The sequence below is a fragment of the Haplochromis burtoni genome, unplaced genomic scaffold (genome assembly GCF_018398535.1).
Source record: "Haplochromis burtoni strain Fernald_Lab_line unplaced genomic scaffold, NCSU_Asbu1 Contig_626, whole genome shotgun sequence".
Lineage (NCBI taxonomy): Eukaryota > Metazoa > Chordata > Actinopteri > Cichliformes > Cichlidae > Haplochromis > Haplochromis burtoni.
This window is the reverse complement of record NW_024582987.1, coordinates 83,431-103,508: the sequence shown is the minus strand read 5'-3', so window position 1 is coordinate 103,508 and position 20,078 is coordinate 83,431. Positions and strand designations below refer to the sequence as shown.

Here is a 20,078-nt window from a genome sequence, read left to right as displayed (position 1 = left end):
TTTGTTTTTGTTTTTGTCTGGTACCCTCAAAAAGGGTACAGTTCCCCTTGGGGGATGGTATGTTGCCACAAGCCCAACCTGAGCCCTCCTGCTTGAGCTGGGATCTGGCGGGAGGCCTGGTGACTGTGATAAGCCAGATGTGGCACTGGGAGCTCTGGGGATTTTCTACAGCAGTTTAAAAATGTTATCCTTTTAGTCTCCTTTTGCATTTTCATTAAATAAAACAAACTAAAACCAGCATTGAATAGGATAGTATATAAATCATTTCCCTGTAATACACGTCATTAAGATCTGTCTGACATTAGCACATATCCAAAGGTGCCAACATTCTGAGAGAGCAAAAAACAAAAAAAAAAAAAACACTACTGTGACTTTAAGGTCATTGGGATAATTAGCTCTGTGTCTGTGAGGGCATGAAGTAATAAGAGAAACATAAGAGAAGCAGGGTTAGAAATGAATAGGAGCAGGGGGCAAAATGCCCTTGAAAGTTAAAACAAAAAAAAAAAAATCATGTGAAATTAAGTGTAAAATAACCAGATAACTCTTCTCATTTCTCAGTTGTTAAATTGTTAATAATTACACGTAATTCCCTAATGAGGCACTATAGTTGAGAGGTAAGCTAGATGACTTTTTGTTTTCCCAATCCTCTGTTTATGGCAAATAATGAGCTGTAGGATTTCTTAACATCATGAATGGCACAGTGCTGAATCAACCAATCACGTGGCAGCGCCTCAGTGCATTTAGGCACGTGGACAAAAGCAGAGCAGAAAGTTACATTTTTAGCTCTGCACTTTTTAGCACTTATGTGCAGAGATGGGCAGTAACGCGTTACTGTAATCCGATTACTTTTTCCAAGTAACAAGTAAAGTAAGGGATTACTATTGCAAAAAAGTAATTCGATTACTGTTACTTTCCAGTAAGCATGCCGCGTTACTGCGTTACTAAACCGTGATTTTATGAGAGTGTCTCATGACAAGGACGTACGAGCGTGCGACGTCCGTGACTGCAACAGACGTGTGTGTATCAACAATGGACAATATGGAGTGCAGGAGAGATTACGCTTCAAATCTTAGCAAGCACCGAGCACGCTGCCACGGGAATGTAACAAAGTAATAAATTAACTAATTCATTTTGAAAATAAGTAATCAGTAAAGTAATGGGATTACTCTCTTAGAAAAGTAATTAGTAACTAATTCCTATTTCAAGTAACTTGACCAACACTGCTGATGTGAATGTATGAAAGATCAGTAGTTACTTTCACATGTGTAAAAAGTGCACAAGCTTCCCTTTGGTTGGTCCCCACTAGAGCAGGGCGATATGGCCAAAACTATTTATCACGATATATATTTGAAAATTTGCGATAACGATATAACTGACGATATAATTGATGCGAGACAAAATACAACTCCACAACTTTACTAGTGCAAAAAAACCCCCATCCATTTATTTGCACTTAAACAAGAAGCTGGTTTTTATGTACATTAAAGCTTTATAAAAATGTAACAGTGCAAATGCAAATTCCTTGCTGAAAGTTTAACCAAAAGGCATTTCCAGTAGAAATGGGCTGACACATCCTGAGCATAACCATGTATAATATCCACTGAAGTTAAAAAGAGGTGCTTTGCAACATTAAACTGCAGTGTGCAGTACGTATTTTTCGGACCATAAGGTGCACGGGATTATAAGGCACATTAAGCGAAACAAAGCAGTCAGATAAATCAAACTTTATTAAACTCATTCTTCTTGCTTCCTCCACTTCTGTACCATTGATTCATTAATGTTGAATTCTCTGGCAGCTGCTCTATTCCCATGTTGTTGCAGTATATTAATGACTAACCTCGTATTGTGGATGGATTATCTCAGTTGTTCTCCTGACTGAAGATTGGTCCTTTTACAGCATCCTGCCATGCGATTGCATTTGTCTCTAACCACGAGGAACCTTAACGTTAACTTTTATAAGTGGAAAAGTGTTAGTGTTTGTCCTCCAGCTTCACTGTTTATGTTATGCTAACATAGCTGTGTCGCTAGCGATCACGTAGCACATAATTATATACCAGCTAGCCCAACTTCAGTAACCCTACAAACGTCACTGCTGTTTAGTTTCCTGTCTTCATTTATGTTGGAAGTGATAGCAGAGCTGTACGTTTGATTTTTTTCAGAAATCTCTCAGTCAGAACATGCTATATCATGCTTAGGTAACTAGCGAAACTAGCGAGCTAACTTCCGCTAGCTTCCTGCTAGCTTCTAACTCCGTTAAATGTAATACATTTTGTTTTCATGGATGCCTGGAAGTTAAACTTCATAGTTACACCTGGTAAAGCAGCAATGCTGATCGTTTTATTAAAGATGAAAGAATTTAGACAGTGTTTAACTCTTAGTGATGCTGCAGTGTTCGTTTGACCTGAAGCATACGGAGTTTAGGACCCAGATTACTCCCAGATTTAAGAGCATCTTAGTCCGACGGCCGCTTGCATGTTCTGCAAAAAAATGTGCTTTGTCGTGTATCTGACGGACAAACACCAAACCAGTTCCACATCACTGAAGTTGCACCATTTTTACAAACCAATTCTGGTTCATCTGTTTCACTCAACAATCGGCCATGTGCGTATGAAAACAAAGGCACTGCGCATGCGCGTTTTACTATTCTATCGCGATATTTCATTTTCCTATCGTTGCCTAACATTATACCGGTATTACCGTGAACGGTATAATATGGCCCAGCCCTAGTCCCCACTCAGATTGTTTGAGCACACAGAATTTACTGCTCTACGTGACCTTCACGCTGTACACTGCAATTTCCCTAACTACTGCACATTGTAATAATTATGTTTGCACATGCACATGATGAATGATTTAGAAAACACACAGAGAACCAGACAACTGGATACAGTACATACAGCAGCATGCGCTCTTGAACAAGTAGATGTCTTTTCAGCTTTTACTACTACTTACTTTTTTTTACTATTTTTTATTAATTTTCTTCCATCTTTATTACATTTCCAAACTGGCACAGGCAGAGTCATCGAAGTGGAGTTTATAATGTCTTTCTAATGACTGGCAGTTGTGCGAGTTGTTAAATAAGGCACGTCAGGTCCTGACTGGGTCCTAATACTGTAGCTGTTCAACTGTTTTACTGCAACCATAATACCCGATATCCACCAAAACTGCCTGTATCAGGATCCTTCTTGCCACAAGCACTTTTAATAAAGGAAAGTGGAGTATTTACTGACAAATTACACAGCTAAATCATTCAGACATACCTGCAGGTGACTCCAAAGACTCATTTTTTATATATTAGATACAGTTTCAGTATCGATCACGCTAAATGGGAAAATTCCGCTCTGAACTAAAAATGAAGATTTTAGGAGGGTAACAACCCTAAAGAATAAGAATAGGTTTTCTCTGATAGAGACCGTGACTAGGACATTAGCAGTGATGGAAAAGTGAAAAAAGACTGAATGGCCAGCCAGCACTGGTGAAATAACAGCCTCCTTTACTCCACAGATGGAGGGAGAAGATTGTGACAGAGTGAAGAGGGCGGGAGGGAGCAAAGACCAGATGAAGGAATGACGGATGGACATACAGTTTGGAGGATGACTTATTGTAGAAACTGACTGAATAACTAGTTGGGTCCATCCCACGGCTGACGTAACGAACGTTCACAGCTTGAAAATCTTTGCAATGGCAGGAGACTACATTCGTCCCTCCATTAAAGCTCTAATCCTGCATCCCACACCTAACATGTTACGACAGCTTGGAATGTTTCCACCGAGTGCCTTTTCTTCCCCTCTCGCATCTCCAGTGGATGTGTCTGTTTCGCCGTTGTTTTATTATTCGGTGTGCTCGTTTAATATGGTTACAGCGAAATAAGTAAATTGATGCAAGCTTCATATACTAAACTATCTTCTTAAGTGCACAGGGGTTGGACATGTCTTAAAGAAAGACAACATGCCGAAGGAGGACATGCCGTGCGAGGGAGAGGGTGAGAAAAGGCATGCAACTGGGGGGAAGGGGGCGAACCAGAGGGAAAGAAGGAGCCACGGAGTTTGATAAGCAGCGAAACGATTGGAGGCAAAGACGAATGACGTGAGAGAGATGAACTGAGAGTAGCGCAGGCCTGTAAGCTGTGCTGTTGCAGCCAGGCATTATGACACATCCCTGTGTACTTTGTACTGCACTGGCTGCCTGCATCCTCACTGCAGATTCTCATTAACCTTGCAGCACGGAATATTTATGCTTCTGTCCTGGTCCAATGTTGTCTCATCCTCCCAATGTATACAAGTCTGCAAACTACGCTGAACCTCACAATCAGCTTCCCACATAGTGTACATACCAAGATAATAACACCAAGCAACCACCATCTATAGTGCGCTCACTTTCAGAGTGTGTTGTGTGACGTATGTGTGCTCGTATGTGTGTGTGAGAATCCTGAACCAGAGACCACATTCAGCAAAGCTTTAATAATGCTTTACTGAAGCATGAATAATGGTTTTGTTTTTCAAATGCCACATTACACAGTAAGGATAATAAAAAATGTTTAAAGCACACACTGACAGAAAGCTATAAGCTACCATAAACACTGTAAAAGTCAGCTGCCTCGCTGGTACTTAAGCAGAAAGATGATCTTTTTCTGTATTATAAAAGTTCACTGATCCGTAGTATGGGTACCAGGAATCAGGCACAGTTCTGACTGGAGCTTATGTTTACACGGGCACAACAGCAGCTTTTATATAAAAGCCAGATGTGGCCACCGTGATGTCATCGATTGGTTTATAGCAGGGGTGTAAAATATATAGCCTGCGGGCCAGAATTGGACGCGCAAAGACTCTAATCCGGCCCACTGGAAAGCTTTGGAAATGTGAAGGGCAGGATCAATTTTGGACTTCTAACTGTATTCATTCATTAGTTTTACAGCTTTCCCTCAGATAAAGACCTCCCCCATGGATATAGATACTACACCAAAGTAATTAATAACACAAAAGTTCCTGTTTTTTTCACTTTCTTATATACAATATTGTATAATAAAGATGGGCTGAAGCTAGCAAATGAGACACTAGATTAATTAAGAATGTGCTTACCGAACTGTTAAATGACACATGAACAAGCAGCGTCATCTGCTCTCTACAACCTTCCCGTATACCTTCATACAAATTTACTCCACTTTTCAAACCTGGAGGCTGCATCCATCTTTTACATACAGTCCATGCACATAGCACATTATGCCTTGTTGCAGTCCTCTTGCTGCTGATATATTTTTAATCCACTCCGTGCATATCAAACAATCTAAAACAGCATGGCTAACAGCACGTGTAACAATAAGGGAGGAACGTGTCCCTGACGCTTTGCTGCAAGGACATTTAAAATAAGAGGGAGTCAAGCTGATTAAAAATGACAGCGTTATGTTCACCTATTTACATTTTAACTACGAAATCGTACACACAGTAATGACTTTGGCCGTGATATCTAAACTGGATCCACTAGCTGAAATGACAGGGTCACGATGACGTGTAGTTACTTAGTCCTTAGGAGAAGGATGAGAACACTGGATTCAGGTTGGAAAAAGTCTGAGACATGCAGTGACTCAATAGTGGGTAAGTAATGCATCACTCTCTGTTATGTCCTTTGGGTATAACCTTGTGATATTTACACAAAATCCACTACAGTTAAACTATTAAGAAGGTTGCTCACTACGCCTCAGATTCATCTTTTTACACTGGAGACCACTGGAATGGTAAACTGTTAAATGTGTTCCCAAAATGTTGATTCTGTTCATCTGGACGTAGTGATTTCAGTGGCGAAACGTTTCATCACTCATCCAACTTCTCCAGTCTCTGGTCAGGCTTTACCTCTGAAAACGCTACGTCCAGATGAACAGAATCAGCTGTTTGGGATTTCCTTACCTGCTTGACGTGCTGTATTTTTCTCCTAATAAAAGCATCTGCTCTGATTTCACATTTCAAATTAATTTCACACATCAGTGAACTGAAACTGATTACACTAGTTACCTACAGATAAGTAGATAACTCCCAAGCAAGGACCCCACCCAATCACAGTAAAAGACCGCACAACTTTGTTAATTTATGTGACAAAGACAAATATATACGCACCTCCTCCCACTGATGTATGTATCTGATGAGTCGGGACAGTCTTAGCAGACGCAGAAGACTGAGGATCTTGGTGAAGCGGACGATTCGCAGGGCGCGAGCTGTTTTATATACCTCTGAGTCAAAGCCTTTCTCCACTATCAAAAATATATAATCCACTGGAATGGAGGAAAGGAAGTCCACGACGAACCAGCTCTTCAGGTAATTCATCTTGATGACTTTGGGATCTAGGATGATCTCTGAGCTCTCCTCATTGACGATCCCCGTTCTGAAGTTCATGACCAGGTCCACCAGGAAGATGGTGTCCGAAGCCACGTTGAAGACCAGCCAGGTGGTGGTAGTCTGCTCTGAGAAGAAGGTTATTCCCACAGGAATGATGATTAGATTCCCCATCATCATGATGAGCATTATCAAGTCCCAGTAGAACCTGTGGAAAAACCGAAACAAATGAGTAATGCAAGCGATAAAACATGCTGTAGCCACAAAACTGAAGTCCACAGGGGAAAAGAAATCATGCTTCTTTTCTGCTTATTCTGCTGATATTGTTTATATGTATAATTCTGTTTATCCCAGTGCACTGCATACGGTCAGAGGTGACTGTTCACTCTGTCACTGCATGTCTTATGAAAAGGAAGAACAGTCCCAGAAAAGAGGAGCACTGCACAATGTTGATTTATAAAGCTCTGCTTAAAAAAATGCCCGATCACTCTGCTCTCTTCTGACATTTAAATACGGTATTTACCGTGTCAGGTCACATGACTTTCTAACATTAGCTGGGCCTCTTATTCAATCTGAACTTGCTCAAATACTCTGCTGCCTACAAATAAGATACGCTTCAAGAGCACGAAGCTACATCCCGTTCTTTTATTAGAACATTTAAAAGGTTACGTATCAGCGATAACTCAATTCACTCTGAGGGAAAGTGTGAAACAAGTTTCATTACGATAGCTATAACGCCAGTTTGCTCCAACTCCAACTTCATGTGGGAAGCAGAGAGGTAAGGGGATTATAAAAGTCAGTAGTAGTCACCTTCTGACATCAGTCACTGCCTATGAAACTCTTCACTGCAGCCTATCCAGTGCTTCAGCCTGCAAAGGTACACAGCCTGAAAGATCTTACGTTGCCACTTCTGCTATCAGCAGATAACATGCAACATCTAAACAGCCGACAATATTAGATAATCTTTCAGCTCAGATCTGGAAAGGCACATACATGCAAGCTTAAGATCTCGCTCCGAGAAGTATATACTTGAGTTCGTACCAAAACTCTCGGGCTCAAAGTTAATTACGATTCAAGGACATCCAGTAATGTACTGCTATCACTTACTATATGTATTCAGGGCCCTTTAGACTGAGACCCTCTCCATCCTTCCTGGCTGTGTTAATGTCTCTGCCCTCTGCCTTTCGATGAACAGAGCCAGAAGTAATTCATCAGCACCCTGCTCTTTTCACAAAGTGTTCTGGGCCCTGAGTAAAGGCCAGACAACCATGAATGAAAATAGATGCTTTCAGCAATCCTATCTCACTCTAAAAACTCTCCACTGACGTTATCCCCGCTCCGTGCCTGCCTGCCTCTGCTCTGCCTTGCTGACCATCACGTTGTTGTTGAAGGTAGAAATGAACTGGCTGGCCGGATGCCTGTCTGGCAGACTTGCCACCCAGTAATGGATCTGTTTCAATAAATTAAGCCGAGGCCTTGGCTTTATAAATACCCACAGATCACATGTCTGATAACTGTCTTCACTTCAACTAAACATTGAGGTGGCTGATAAGGTCCACAATAGGTATTTTTACCCCAGCAGATATTGAACTGCTGAGCTCGTTGAGTTCATGCTAAACCATGATGCAAACTGAGTCCTCTCAGGTCAGCACAATAACAACAAAGTTACGCAACAAGTACAATGCGCACTAGAACCGAGCTATAGCATTATGAGTAATAAGAGCATTTAAAAAAAACATACAAAAGCTGTGCTTTTATACGCTTTTTAGCACGTGTGTCATTGTATCAACCTTTCAATAAGCTGATGCTTATTGACCTGATACGTCATGTTGTGTGTGACTTTTTTTTCTTGTAATTGTTTATACTGTATTTCAGTGTTAAAGAAGAGGCTGCCATGACTAATCTTTTTCAACTTTAATCTAAGGGGATCAAGGATTGTATAATATCAATGAACACAAACATTTATAGCTAAAAAAAAAAAAAGAGAACAACGGTAGAGCAAAAATAGTTAAATAATAAATAATACACAAAAATGTGAGTTCAAGATGTACAGTCTGTTAATTTGGAGATTAAAAAAAACTAGTCCCTGTGAACTAAGATGTTTTATTTTCCTGCTTTCAGCAAACAGATTTTAATATCAGAATTTAAGTTGAATCACTTTTTGAATTTGGATGTTTTCCACTCATGTTGACAGAGTTCCCACATCTCTAACATATTTATATTTCTATTGTGACTTTTGTGGGTGGTATTTATACTGTACATGACCTCTAAGACACCCACATATCTGTTGAATTAAACATTGTGCTTCACTTCTCAAATAAAAGAAGCATTAAGCAACCTTGAAATATTCGTCATCAGAAGAATACAAGAAATCTGTCAAATGGAGTGAAACCCCAATGCTACTAGAGTTTACATGTAACTCATCACATACCAAAGTCAAAAACAACAGAGTATGTAACTTCAAAGGTACCATAGTCTAACTGTATTCTGCTTCTGTAATAAAGTACTCATTTTAAGTTAAGTTATCAGACTGAAATAATGAAAATACTAATTTGGAAGTTTAAATGCTAAAATCATTTTTTTATTTATGGTAACACCAACGCAGGTGTGCTCCTTTTGGTTTTACTGACCTAGTCACAGAGGCAGCTCTGATACTGCATTAAGCTTAAGCTTTTGGTCTAATGTGCCACTTCTAAGAAAGCACCGCAGCTAAACCAGTAACGGAGTGCAGTGCACTTAACTGTAACTGCGGCACCAACACTAGCAATGGATTCCAGCTAAAGTACTCTACTTCCACATTCACCCGGTGCTGTCGGAGTACAGCCTCCCCTTCCAGCCCATTTCAGCACTCAAGTCCCGTCCCAGCTATGGATTCACATCCAGATGAAATGTGTACTCTGCTAATCATCTTTTATCCCGAGTTTACAATCAATTTTAAAAAGCTTGGTCTGAATGCTATAACACGCTGCTGTTGTGACTGTTTAAAATGGGAGACATTTCCCAAACACTGTAAGATCTGCAGCAACGGAGAAACTGTGGCGCTCTGGTCACTCTGCCAAATGTATTCACGCAGCATGAACTAGCAAAAAAGCGTATGCGATTTGAGTGTATCGCTGAAAAAATACTTTGAGACAATATGTTCCACTTATAACAAGAGCTGGAAGCTACAGAACCCCAAAGGGGGAAGCAGTGAGCCTCTAATAATCCAGCTGAGGCAGATTAATCACAAGAAAGTTAAAAAAAATCTTCCTCGAATCAAGCCAGCACATTTTGTCTTGTAGGTTTCCTTCTTACAACAAGTGATCCATCATGATCAATGCCAGACCCACTCCTGCCAAGCAACACAATGAAGTCCACAGGATCCTACTCAGCACAACCAGTCTACAGTGTAGCAGGTACACTGCGCTACAGCATGGCACATCCTCAGACAGAGAGAAAAACAAAGACTTTGGGTTAAAAAAAAAGGATGTCAGAGTCATCTACGAATGTCGAGATGAGTAAAACAGAACATGTGGGAAAAGATTTGTTCAAGCTTGATTAAATACTCTAAACTAGCTTTACTCGCCTCTTTCTTCTTTTTAATAAGGCTGTTAAATTAGGAATAAATAAATTAGGGGTAGTAAAGCTACATTGTAAAATTTCTGCCTCTAACCACTCAGAAGAATGCAGGTTTTAGAGTATAGACTATCTGAAAGAAACACAGTTGACTCTACAATTCATTCTGTTAATTAAAAGAACTGCAACATGAGAATTTACTTTGAAAAGGCTTAAAACCTGCACAACGTCTTTGAACAACAGCATATGGAGCATGACAAAGCCACCTTTAGCAAAACCAGAGGTGCGCGAGGCCGTGCACGGGCCCTCTCAAAAATCTATTAATAATGAATATTACTAACCTGCCATAAATCTTTAAGCAGCGACTGTGTACAAAGAATATGTTGAATATTGAGTTTCAACCCTTGACAAAGCAATATAAAGCCCGTGTGAATGCTTGGTGTCATTCATGGTCTGTACTTACGTAATGCTTTTCATTAAAGATAGTGTTTTGTGTCTTTTGTTTTTGCTCACATAACATTAAGATGAGAGTATGTAACAGTATAAGATTAACGAACAAGTGACGAAGACTTCTTAGCAAAAAGAAGAAAAAAATGAGAGAGGAAGATTTGCTTCCAAGAAATAGTACATGGAGCCACGTGCAACAAAGAAGCAGCCTTGTCTCTTCCACCACAAACTGGGCACAAACTGGGATGAAAACCTCAAGGTAGCACTTTCAAGCCAGGAGGCGGTCTCAGCGGCCTAGAAGGGGGTCGTTTCATTGCACTGTCTGGAGGACAAGAGCGTCTTCTGAAAAACAGCCCTCTGGAAAATGTCATGAGGAAGTAACCTTAGGGGGGCTCTGCCAGTGTGAGTGAGACAAACATTTTCTAATAGTGCAGAAAGAAGAAGGCCCAGTCTGCTTGAGCAATCACACATATGTTCTCATTACAGAGCCTTTTTTTCCTGCTGATTTTCATTGTAATCCCCACTGTATTTTTTGAAATTCCTCAAATATAACAAATGCAGCCCATTCACTTTGGGACCACTAATTAATCTCTTGACTCACTAACAGCTGTGGAACAGGTATCCATTTCACTGAACTGCTCTGGTCATACCCTTTGGCTATCTTTTGGAGGGGGTCAATCTTCTTACATAATTGAGTCTGTTAAGCTCGTTGACTGTTGTGTTGTGCTAATCCTTGCCTACCATCATTGTCCATCTGTGTCTGCAGAGGGGCAAACGCATACCAGTGTCTTTGTGTGGCTGAGGCTATGATAGCCTAGTTATCTTTATTCTTATGCATGGAAGGGCGGGGGGGATCTTGCAAGGGGTGGGGCATGAAGATTTATAGAGTTTAGCGCTACCGTGAGTACCATGTGGTATCTCATTAATCACAACAAATGTATGTAGCAAATAAGCCAGCAGGAAATGTAACCTTTTTTAATAAGAAATCACCTGCCATAAAAAAAAACCAGCAGCAAAAGAAAGCCTTGCAGAAAAAGGGAGCGCTGCATTTTTGCAGCCTGCTCTAAGTTCAGGACCATGGACAGCTCTAAGCTCAAGGCACTGGGAGCCGAGGGGGGGGGGGGGGGGCGCGACAACGTGCCCCGACACGTTACGTGTTGCGACAACGGAAAACGGGGATGATATTCACCACCAAGCTGTGCCAGGTGACACTGGTGCAGAGGCTGGACCAAATGAGATGCTTAATTGGTGAAGAGGTAAACTGTAAACACGCAGCTCGTGTGTGTGTGTGTGTGTGTGTGTGTGTGTGTGTGTGTGTGTGTGTGTGTGTGTGTGTGTGTGTGTGAGAGAGAGGGGGGGTGAGCACGTACCGCCTTTACCTGGATTCATTTGTTTACTGTGTATGGAAATGTAAGCAAATTGGAGGCAGCTGGTCTGAAACTCAAACTCTCTGCTGCAATAAAGCCAGAGAGCTGGTGCAGCTGAGAGGAGAAATAAATAAATTACACAAACCAAAGACCAAATCCAAATGATCAACCACTATGACATTTAGTGGGTGCCGAGGAAGGAAGTGTGGCACGATCCTTCTGCGGTTCCTTTGAAACAAACACATTCCATCACATTTCCTCATTCAAGTCAGTTTTTTTTAAAAAAGCATGTAAAAACTCTCTGATAAGACTCGAAGATCAGATTTTTTTGTTACTAATTAATTCAAAACACGGCCATCTTCTCCTTAATCGTCTCCCTGCACGATTTTACCGCATTCTGTGCATTTTTTCCCTTTATGCACGCAGGCCCATCGGCTCACATCCGCCTACAAAGAAATGTTTACAACCGCCGATGGTGCAATGGCACTGTCACGTTGTGTCCAGGTACGGTCGCCCCTATACGAGCAGGGAATGTGTCGCAATGAGAAGCTGCCACTGCGCCGCTGGTGTGAAGCAGTCAGGAGGGCTGAGCTCTGTGTGTGTTCTCCAATCATGACATTCACCATCCTTTATCCAAGGACGTTTCACTGATACACCTTTAGCCTTAATGCGTCCCTCCCTTTTCTCTTATAATAATAATAACACTAAAAATACCGCAATGAAACACACAGACACACACACACTGAGCACATTTTGACAGAAGCCCTCCTCGCCTCCCCTACAGCGGAAGCCTGATTGCCTAAATACAGAGGTAGATTAGCGTATGCGCTTTGGGCCAGGTTGTGTGTGAGAGAGTGGCGATAACAAGTGGAGGCTATAGCTTGCAGACCTTAGGGTGACAGTGAGGGTGGATAAAATAAAGGGGAGGGGGAGGGGGGTTTGAGCAGGTGTCTATTCCAGCCCTTACCTAAAATCGCTATATGGATGAATGATCCAGTATCCGGCCGTCTGAACCCTTTCTTGCTCTTTCTCCACAGCTTTCTGGCTGCCGAACATACGCAAGGAGAACTTATTGACTCCGGGCTGCATCATGGCCCCAAATTGCCTCTGCATAAAACCATATTGCCTGGACGCCCCCTCCAGATCATCAAAACCAACCATGGTCTCTTCCCGCTCCCCCTTGAAGCCCACTGAGTTGCCATGGTCCTTCATGTTCTGGCTCCCCGTGTTATTTTTCTGTATCGAGTCTTGCCTCTGAAAAACATTATTCCCATCCGCCTTCTCCTCCTTGTTGCTGGAGAACGAATTCGATTTGTCTTCCATGGCGCTCTTAGTTTTCCCGTTTTCTGTTTTTGGGGGGGTTTTCTTCTGTTTTCTCTCTGAGACTACGCGTTCCGTCTCGAGAGAGAGAGGGGGGGGGAGCGAGAGGACGCGCCGCGAGCTCTCCTGTTTCTTTTGATGTCCTTCAAACTGTTCGGCTCCTCTGCCTTCAACGCGAGTGCTGCAAACTGAGACAGAGTGGCCGAGAACCCGGTGGATCAGGTTTCTTGGGTTACCGCCATCTACCGACGGCCCCCGGCTTCTGCCGTCCAAAGCCTGTGCCTCATCTCACTTCGCACGACACTGCGGTTTAACTGGCACATGCTCTTGCACCTTATTTACATAATGTGGCTGACGATACCCCCCACCTCCGTCTCCAGTCCCCTCCTTTGCCAACAGTTTCACACACGGCAGGGGGAAGCCGCTGCTGTAGAAGAAAAAACACACGTATGACAAGTTAATGAGGGCTGGTTTTATTATTTTATTTCTTAATAAACCGATATAGATTAGGTGCTTCCTGTGGTTCGCCTGGCACCTCGTTTGCTTCCTGCTGAGAAGTTACAGTAGAAGCCAACTGGATGAAACAGATTGTAAAGTAGGTGCCACCGGCCACATTAAAATACAAGTTAAACATCTTGTGGATATCGCAGTTTTTAAGGTGTTGCAGAACTTGATCCAACATTTCCTGTAACTACCTGCTGCAGTTTGCTTTATTTAAAAACTTGACGTACAGGCTGCGTAGAAACCAGAGCTTTTATATGCTCCACAAAGAGATGATCTGCTCTATGTAGGAGAATTCTGTAGTGAATTAGGTAACGTCTGAATTAATGAGCGCATTCTGACATATTGTGCAAATTAAGGGATGGCCAACTGTTCCACTCATGCTGTTTCCAAAAGGTGTTTTCTCTAATTATGCGAACCGTGGTTCGCTCTCCTAGAATTAGGTCTCTATCCAGAATAAATCTCAAGGATTGCAGGTAAAGATGGGATGAGGAATAGACAAGAAAGAAGATGGACCAAAGAAAGGATGTGAGTCTGAGTTCTGGAATTACATTGCAGTGGGAAAATAATAGAATAAAGTGCAGAAATAATTTTTGTGAAGGATTGTAAAGACTGGAGGCTGTAGACAGTAGATGGAGCAATACAGAAACTACAGAAGCAGCCAACCAATTAAAATGAATTCTGATCAGCTAATCGTACTCTAATCGGAATTAGGTTTTGTTTGTTTGTTTGTTTGTTTGTTTGTTTGTTTGTTTTTACATCCAAATTTATGATACATTTCTTTATTATTTGCAAAGCAAGCTATCAAGTTTGGAAAATGTTCATGTTTTGTCACTTTTTCTGACATTGTTAAGACCGAATCATTAAATAATTGATCAAAAGAATATTTGGGTTATTCATTAATAAAAGGAAATAGTGAGTAGTTGTGGTTTTATAGGTTGCTCGCTTGGGAGTGTGGATGAAGAGAAGCAGAAAGAGTGAGAGAGCACAGGGAGTGGCTTCCCCCTTAATGGCATAATTGCAGGTCAGCCTGTCACACAAACCATCTGCCATGGAAACGCTATTTAGACATTACTGCTAAGAGTCAGGATATTTTGTGAAGGATGAAATTTTGCCTTATGCATGGGAAAATCTAGTGCTGTGATTTTCATGTCAGACTCACAGCATGAAATGAGATTTTCTTAATTTCCACACTATCAATAGGTCTAAGAATGAGAGATATTTCAGAATAAACACACACATACAGATGGGCAAACAAATACATCCATTTATTTTCATATTTATACTCAGGTACTGTGTACATATGTGTACGTGTGTGTGTGTGTCCATTTATGTACATTTTTGACCGGGTGCAGAACTGTTAGGAAAAAAAGGTACTCCTGTAAGTATAAGAATGACTGGTTATGAGACACTGGCCATTATACACTGGTCATGCTATAAATGCATTAAAGCTATTTTCACATGGCTCCAGTCCCCAGTTGCATTGTTCACTATACCAGGATCATTAATTACCATGAACATAATATAAAACAGGCTTCTGATGGTATTAACTGGTAATACAGTTTTATTAGATTCATGAGAAATCATGGTTTAGGTTAAAGTTACTAAACTGCTACTGTTACTGTTCAGAAATGGTCACATTAGAAGGTTATCAAGGCAGCGTGCCTCTGTGTTGCATTCAGTGTACGTTCTCTTGTCTTTCTATTTTTTGGGGGATGTTTTTTTGTTGGTATTTTCTGTTTTACTTTGAAATTTGTCTCCAGTATCTAACTTAAATATTGTTTGTTTGTTTTTTTGGGGGGTTTTTTTTGGCCTGTACCTGTGTCTCATATCCCCAAGTTGTCTCCACTTCCGTGATTACCCTGTGTGTACGAATAGTCCTTTCCATCTGTTTTAATCTCCTTGTGTTCTTTACTTTCTCTGATTCGCTTTTCGGCTTTTGATTTGTTCTTCCTACTCGGGATTCTCTCTTGGACTTGGCTTTAGATATAGTTTTCAACCTGCTGCTGCTCAGTCCTGCACTTGAGCATGTTAACCCAGTAGCCTAAACAAAGCCCCTGTTGACTACCCAAAAGAATATAAATCAATTAAAGTACCTCTAACTTTAAAAAACAAACTAGAAAAACTGGACTTATACATGAAGGTGCTTATATTAATAACCCAAAATACACACAGTGAGCACCTGTTCTCTGGGCAAACATGTCTTGTTGGAGCCAGAGGTCAGAGGAGAATGGTTGATTCAAGTCAATAAACAGGAAGAGCAGCTCTCTAAGAACAACACATCAAATCTTGAAGCAGGTGGGCTACAGCAGCAGAACACCACTAAAGGGTCACCAATTCATACAAAAGAAGTTTGGAAAAATGTTACTTGATTTAAGCAGTCTAAATTTCTAATGACATTCAGATGGTAGAGTCAGAATTTGGTGTAAACAACATGAATCCGTGGATCCATCCAGGTTTTGAATGCAAACATTTTCTGAACAGAATATACTCTAATGAAAAAATGTTTGTTTTGCTGAAGGAAAAATACATTTTTAACCTTTTTTTAATTCTAAATAAACTTGCTTGATATTTTTAAAGAATTTATTGGACAGTTACTTAGATAGCACTCTAACTACGCTTTCTACAGGCACACAATACTTTGTGCTATGAGCCATTTTGGCACATAGACTAGAGGAGCCAGGGCTTGAACCAACAACCCTCCAAGTGACAGACCTCTTGCTCTACTGCCTGAGCCTGCTGTCCAATTAAGTGTGGTTGTCAGAAGCATTTCGTATCACCTGAAACTGTACTTTTTTACACAACGTGGCATTGCTGAACCCACGCAGCCAGTCTTTTCCTGTCAATACAAAAAAACAAAACACAAAATCTCACAGCTGGCTGTGTATATCACTAGAGGACAATAGCTCAGATATTTTGCATGCTTGGTAGTGGATTATTATGCAATGATCCAAATGTTATCATAATTGAAACAGACATCCCTTAATTTTTTGCTCATTTTCTCTCTCAGCTGGGTTAGTGTTGGATTGGATTAGCTGGCATGCCAACTGTTTCTACTACACAACGCTTGTGTAACTACACAGTTAATGGGACACGGAGGGGTACTGCTAGAGAAAAATGTTGCATAAGATTTATGGCTTAAAGTAATACTGATATTGAACAAGTGGAAATCACAGATGGCACATTCACATGTCAGAGAATAAATACAACACAAATAACTTTCGCGGGTGGAGACTGTGGATCACGGAGGAACACATTCATCTGGGAGTAAACCTTTGTTTGGGTTTGTCCAAACCTCATGATTAATTCACGGCATCATCCTGCCTCCAAATCTGTCCGATAATTCAGCCAGAGGAGAATTGGTGAGCGGGGTAAAAACGAATTATTCAGAGATTTTATTTGACTCTTCTTTACACATCTAATCATGTTTAAGTAAAAAAAAAAGTCACACATATTGAATATGAACAGATCAATAGTAAGATTTCCATCCTCGTATGGAAATTTGTTTTAAACACTTTAACATACAGTATGTTGCAGTTTAAGCTGCGAGTTTAATCTGATCCTAGTGGGATCTAATCCAGCTTTATAATATTATGATGAATACCCAGAGAATTGTGTACTTAATATCCCGCTTCCTAGCTTGTAAAATGTGTTTGTGATTCTTCTGATTGTCTCAGTGGCCTTTTTGAAATTGCATTGTGTGTCTAAGATTACACCCAGTTTTACACTGATAGATATGAAACCTTACATACCCCTGCACTGTCAGTCATTGCTTTTGCCAACAACAGCATCACCCCTCTGCAGGATAGTGAAACTGTGTGCCTCCTTGGACTCGTTTCATTTTCTGCAAGATATTAAATGTATAACCAGATTTCCTACAAACAGGAATTGTTTCTGCTCAAATCATTTTGTTTTAAGGTTTAGCAGACACCTGTCACATAGGAATACATGAACTCTAGTCTTACCATTTCCATTGTATTCAAATTCTTGTCCACTGAATAATAACCTGTGGATGTAAATGCTGTAAATCACCTATTGTAGTCTCACTGAAACATCTGAGAGACCAAGCTTAATAACTAACACAAATTAAAAAAACACAAATCTTCCACCTCTTGGGCCAGACGTGAGTACTAATTCACTTGTCCTCGTTGGACGCTTGTTCCATGGCTGACTACTTTAATTAAACCGTGATTGGAGCTGGGAAGATGGTAGTGTTGTAATAAGATTGAAAGCTTTGGTCTGTCTCCAGCTGAGACTATCAGGGTATCATGGACCTCCGGGATGAGACTGAGGCATTGGAAAGGGACCAGCCGAGGCCAAGGTTGACTTAATCAGCGAACAGACTTGTACAAACAAATGAGAGCATTAAGAAGCTCAATCAGCAAGATGAATGTGATAAAAAATGATCGGTTATTGGTTTACAATCATCAGAATGAGTTGGCCAATTTGTGGAATGTCCAAAAGCAACAGATAGAAATGCAAATATTTGTGAGCTATAAACCAACATGTTAACCACCATTTTTTAAAATATTCTTACTATGAAAAAAATCTATAAATAATCAAATTAAAATTGAAATAATTGCAGGATCATTATTATCATTATGCATTAGCTTGATGTAGTGCAGCAGTATGCGGTAGGTGGGGTGTGACTTCATCTTTCATAGTGGGATAAATGCTGTAATGCTGAAATGTCTGTTACTGCAGCTTAGTTACATTTACATCACTGAGCTCTTGACAACATGCAACCTTTAAACATACAACATGAATTAATAATCATTTAGTGCATATAAATGCAACAAAATTAGTTAATTATCAGCATTTTTGCCTATTAATATTCTTTTGTTATGTTTGCACCTTCTGCCACAATCACCTGTTGCAGTGAATATAATTATGCAGTATGCAGGATTTCATTCAGTTTTCCTTCTGTGTGAGATGGATGGTATAGATGGGAAAACTCGGCAGTCGCAGTCTGTGCATAGCTGTATAGATTCAAAACGTTTTAACACAGAACTGCATGCACAGTTATGTCTTTATAAGACATTCTTATTTCTATATATTTACTACTCTGGTCATTTCAGTTAATTACCTGAACTACTCTACCTTGGTTACTTGTTCCTACTCTCCTCATAAGGCCTACAGGTATGTGTACCAGCCATCCAGATCCACTCTGTGTCAGACTGCTGTAGTGCACTCAGCTCTAGCAATCCAGCATACTCAGATGGCTTCGATTTTATTTTTCCCTTTCTCTGTTATCTCTGCCTATACTTACAGTTTTAATTGCTTTGTGCATTTGGTCCAGTATGTTTTTACTTGTGATGCCTCTGTAGCATGAATATAATATATATTTATAATTGAAACTATATTGCATATCATATCAAATAAATATCTGTATTAGTCTGATGTCAAATATCCAGCAGAATATGGAAATGACATGCTTTATGCAACACACACTACTGTTTATCTGGCATAACTTAAACATCAAGAAAGCAGCTCCACATGTTCTGAACTAAAAACTTTATATGTTATAAGAATATAAATCGATCATGCAAAATCACTATGATAATTTTAAAAAATAATAATAATAATAATTTATTTCTTAATTTCTTCAAGAAATTTCTGTTTTATTTGGCATTTCATTTGGTGAGTGTAGTTACACCGACACTCTCACTTAAAATGTACCTTGTAAAAACAAAAGAATAAAACAAGCTGAAGCTTTTCAAAGGAGCTTGCAAAGAAAAGCGTCTGGACTTCTTTAAGTTACTTGAAGACGTTTCACCTCTCATCCGAGAAGCTTCTTCAGTTCTAAGGTCAAATGGTGGAGAGTCCCAGATATAAACCTAGTGGGAGTTTTCCCCCACAGAGGGACAAAAGGACCCCCTGATGATCCTCTAATCCCCTGAGCCAAGGTGTGAAACTGGGTGTGGGTCCCAATCAGCCAGAGTTTCGGGTGAGTTCATTGTGAAACCTGGCCCCACCTTATCATGCGAATTCCTGAGATCAGATGGCCCAGGATGTGAGTGGGCGTTAAGGCGTCTGGGGAGGGATCTCAAAACTGGATTATAGATGGCAGAGAGTTGGTGTCGTAAACCCCCGCCTCTGTTCAAAGCTGGTCGCTCACAGTGGACATAGATGGCTTCTTTCACTCCTCTTTCAAACCATCTGTCCTCTCTGTCCAAAATGTGAACATTGGCATCCTCGAAAGAGTGTCCTTTATCCTTTATCCTTGGAGGGTTGTGTCCAAAGCAACTGTTCTTTTCTTGCCTTCTTCCCAGCTTCCCAACACTACCAAAAGGAAGCCAAACACTGTCACCCTTTACAACAAAACAAAGTGTGGCGTGGATGTGATGGACCAGATGGTTCGGGAGTACACTGTCCGCAGAGGAACACGGCGCTGGCCAGTTGCCGTGTTTTACAACATGATTGACATGGCAGCACTGAATGCACATGTGCTGTATCAAGCATGCACCGGGACGAAGGAAAGACGGGTGGACTTCCTGGTGGAGCTTGCAAGAGAGTGTAGCTGGGAAGAAGGCAAGAAAAGAACAGTTGCTTTGGACACAACCCT

The 20,078-nt window shown here is 40.7% G+C and overlaps 1 protein-coding gene across 1 annotated transcript in view; it reads right to left on the bottom strand.

The window, feature by feature from the left end:
• Positions 1-13,323, bottom strand: part of LOC102288760 (potassium/sodium hyperpolarization-activated cyclic nucleotide-gated channel 1) — a 70,549-nt gene extending 57,226 nt beyond the window's left edge. Inside the window, exons 1-2 of the mRNA XM_005948916.3 lie at positions 12,660-13,323; positions 6,108-6,531 (exon numbers count right to left, since the gene is read on the bottom strand). Of these exons, the coding sequence (XP_005948978.1) occupies positions 6,108-6,531; positions 12,660-13,015 (780 nt within the window). The 5' untranslated portion in view covers positions 13,016-13,323. The remainder of the gene's footprint in view (positions 1-6,107; positions 6,532-12,659) is intronic.
• Between the last annotated feature and the right edge of the window lie 6,755 nt (positions 13,324-20,078).